The following is a 1,056-nucleotide window of genomic DNA, read 5'->3' on the forward strand; positions in this document are numbered from 1 at the left end:
CTCTCATTTCATTAAAGTATTTGAGAGGGTAGTGAAATTTCGAACAACCCACTTCCTCGAAGACAACAATCTGCTGAACCCCAACCAGCATGGTTTCCGTGATAGTAGGGGACTGCTTGTCGCGGCTTCTGCGCTATTTTGATGACATTTTAAAAACTTTGGAAGAAGGCTCCAAACACTGGTGTCATATACCTTGATTTCAGCAAGGCATTTGACAGAGTGGACCACAAAATCCAAATCCTGCTGAAGAAACTGTCCAACATTGGAGTCCGTGGAAAGCTGTTGTAGGGTATAGAGTGTTTCCTGACGAACAGAACCCAACATTTTATGTTTGATGTAATCAGATCAAGCTCAGCCAAAGTCAGTAGTGGTGTCCCACAAGGTACTGTGTTGGGTCCACACCACTTCATTATCTGTGTCAAATACATAGTAGACGTCATCAAACATTGTACATTGAAAATCTTTGCAGATGATTCCAAGCTCCAGAAGGCCATAAACGGCATGGGAGACCGAACATGCCTTCAGTCGGATCTGTTTGTTGTTCTCCACTGGGCGGAAAAGTACAAAATGCTTCTAAATGAAGATAAGTTTAATTTGATCCACTTTAGAAAAGAAGATAATCTGAAACTGCGATATGCCCTTCCCTCAAGTGACTCCCTAATGTCATCCACCAACACCAGTCACCTTGGAGTAATTGTTGATGACAAACTAAGCTGGAGTCCCCATGTAAATAGCAAGGTTGACTTGGCCCACGAGATCTGCTCCTGGATTTTGAGAACTTTCTGGTCTAGAGATGCTCACACCATCATCCTTCTCTATTCTACTTTTGCCCGACCACACCTTGAATATTGTTGACCACTGTGGTCTCCCCACACGAAGCAACTCATTAGGAAAGTGGAAGCACTCCAGTGGTCAATAACAAAAAAGACGGCATGACAAGCATTGACAAGTGAGGTCGACTAAAAAAAAACTTAGTCTCTAGTCTCCAACGCCGCCATGAATGCTACATCATTCCATCAATATTGCACAAATGATGTTGGCATCAATTTTAAATCC

The 1,056-nt window shown here is 42.8% G+C and overlaps 1 protein-coding gene across 1 annotated transcript; it reads left to right on the top strand.

Annotated features, from left to right (window-relative positions):
* The first annotated feature begins 327 nt into the window (after positions 1 to 327).
* Positions 328 to 855, top strand: LOC115227543. The gene has a single exon (XM_029798339.1). The coding sequence runs from the start codon at positions 328 to 330 to the stop codon at positions 853 to 855; it is 528 nt and encodes a 175-aa protein (XP_029654199.1).
* Positions 856 to 1,056: the final 201 nt, after the last annotated feature.

This window comes from Octopus sinensis, unplaced genomic scaffold (genome assembly GCF_006345805.1).
Source record: "Octopus sinensis unplaced genomic scaffold, ASM634580v1 Contig04508, whole genome shotgun sequence".
Classification (NCBI taxonomy): Eukaryota; Metazoa; Mollusca; class Cephalopoda; order Octopoda; family Octopodidae; genus Octopus; species Octopus sinensis.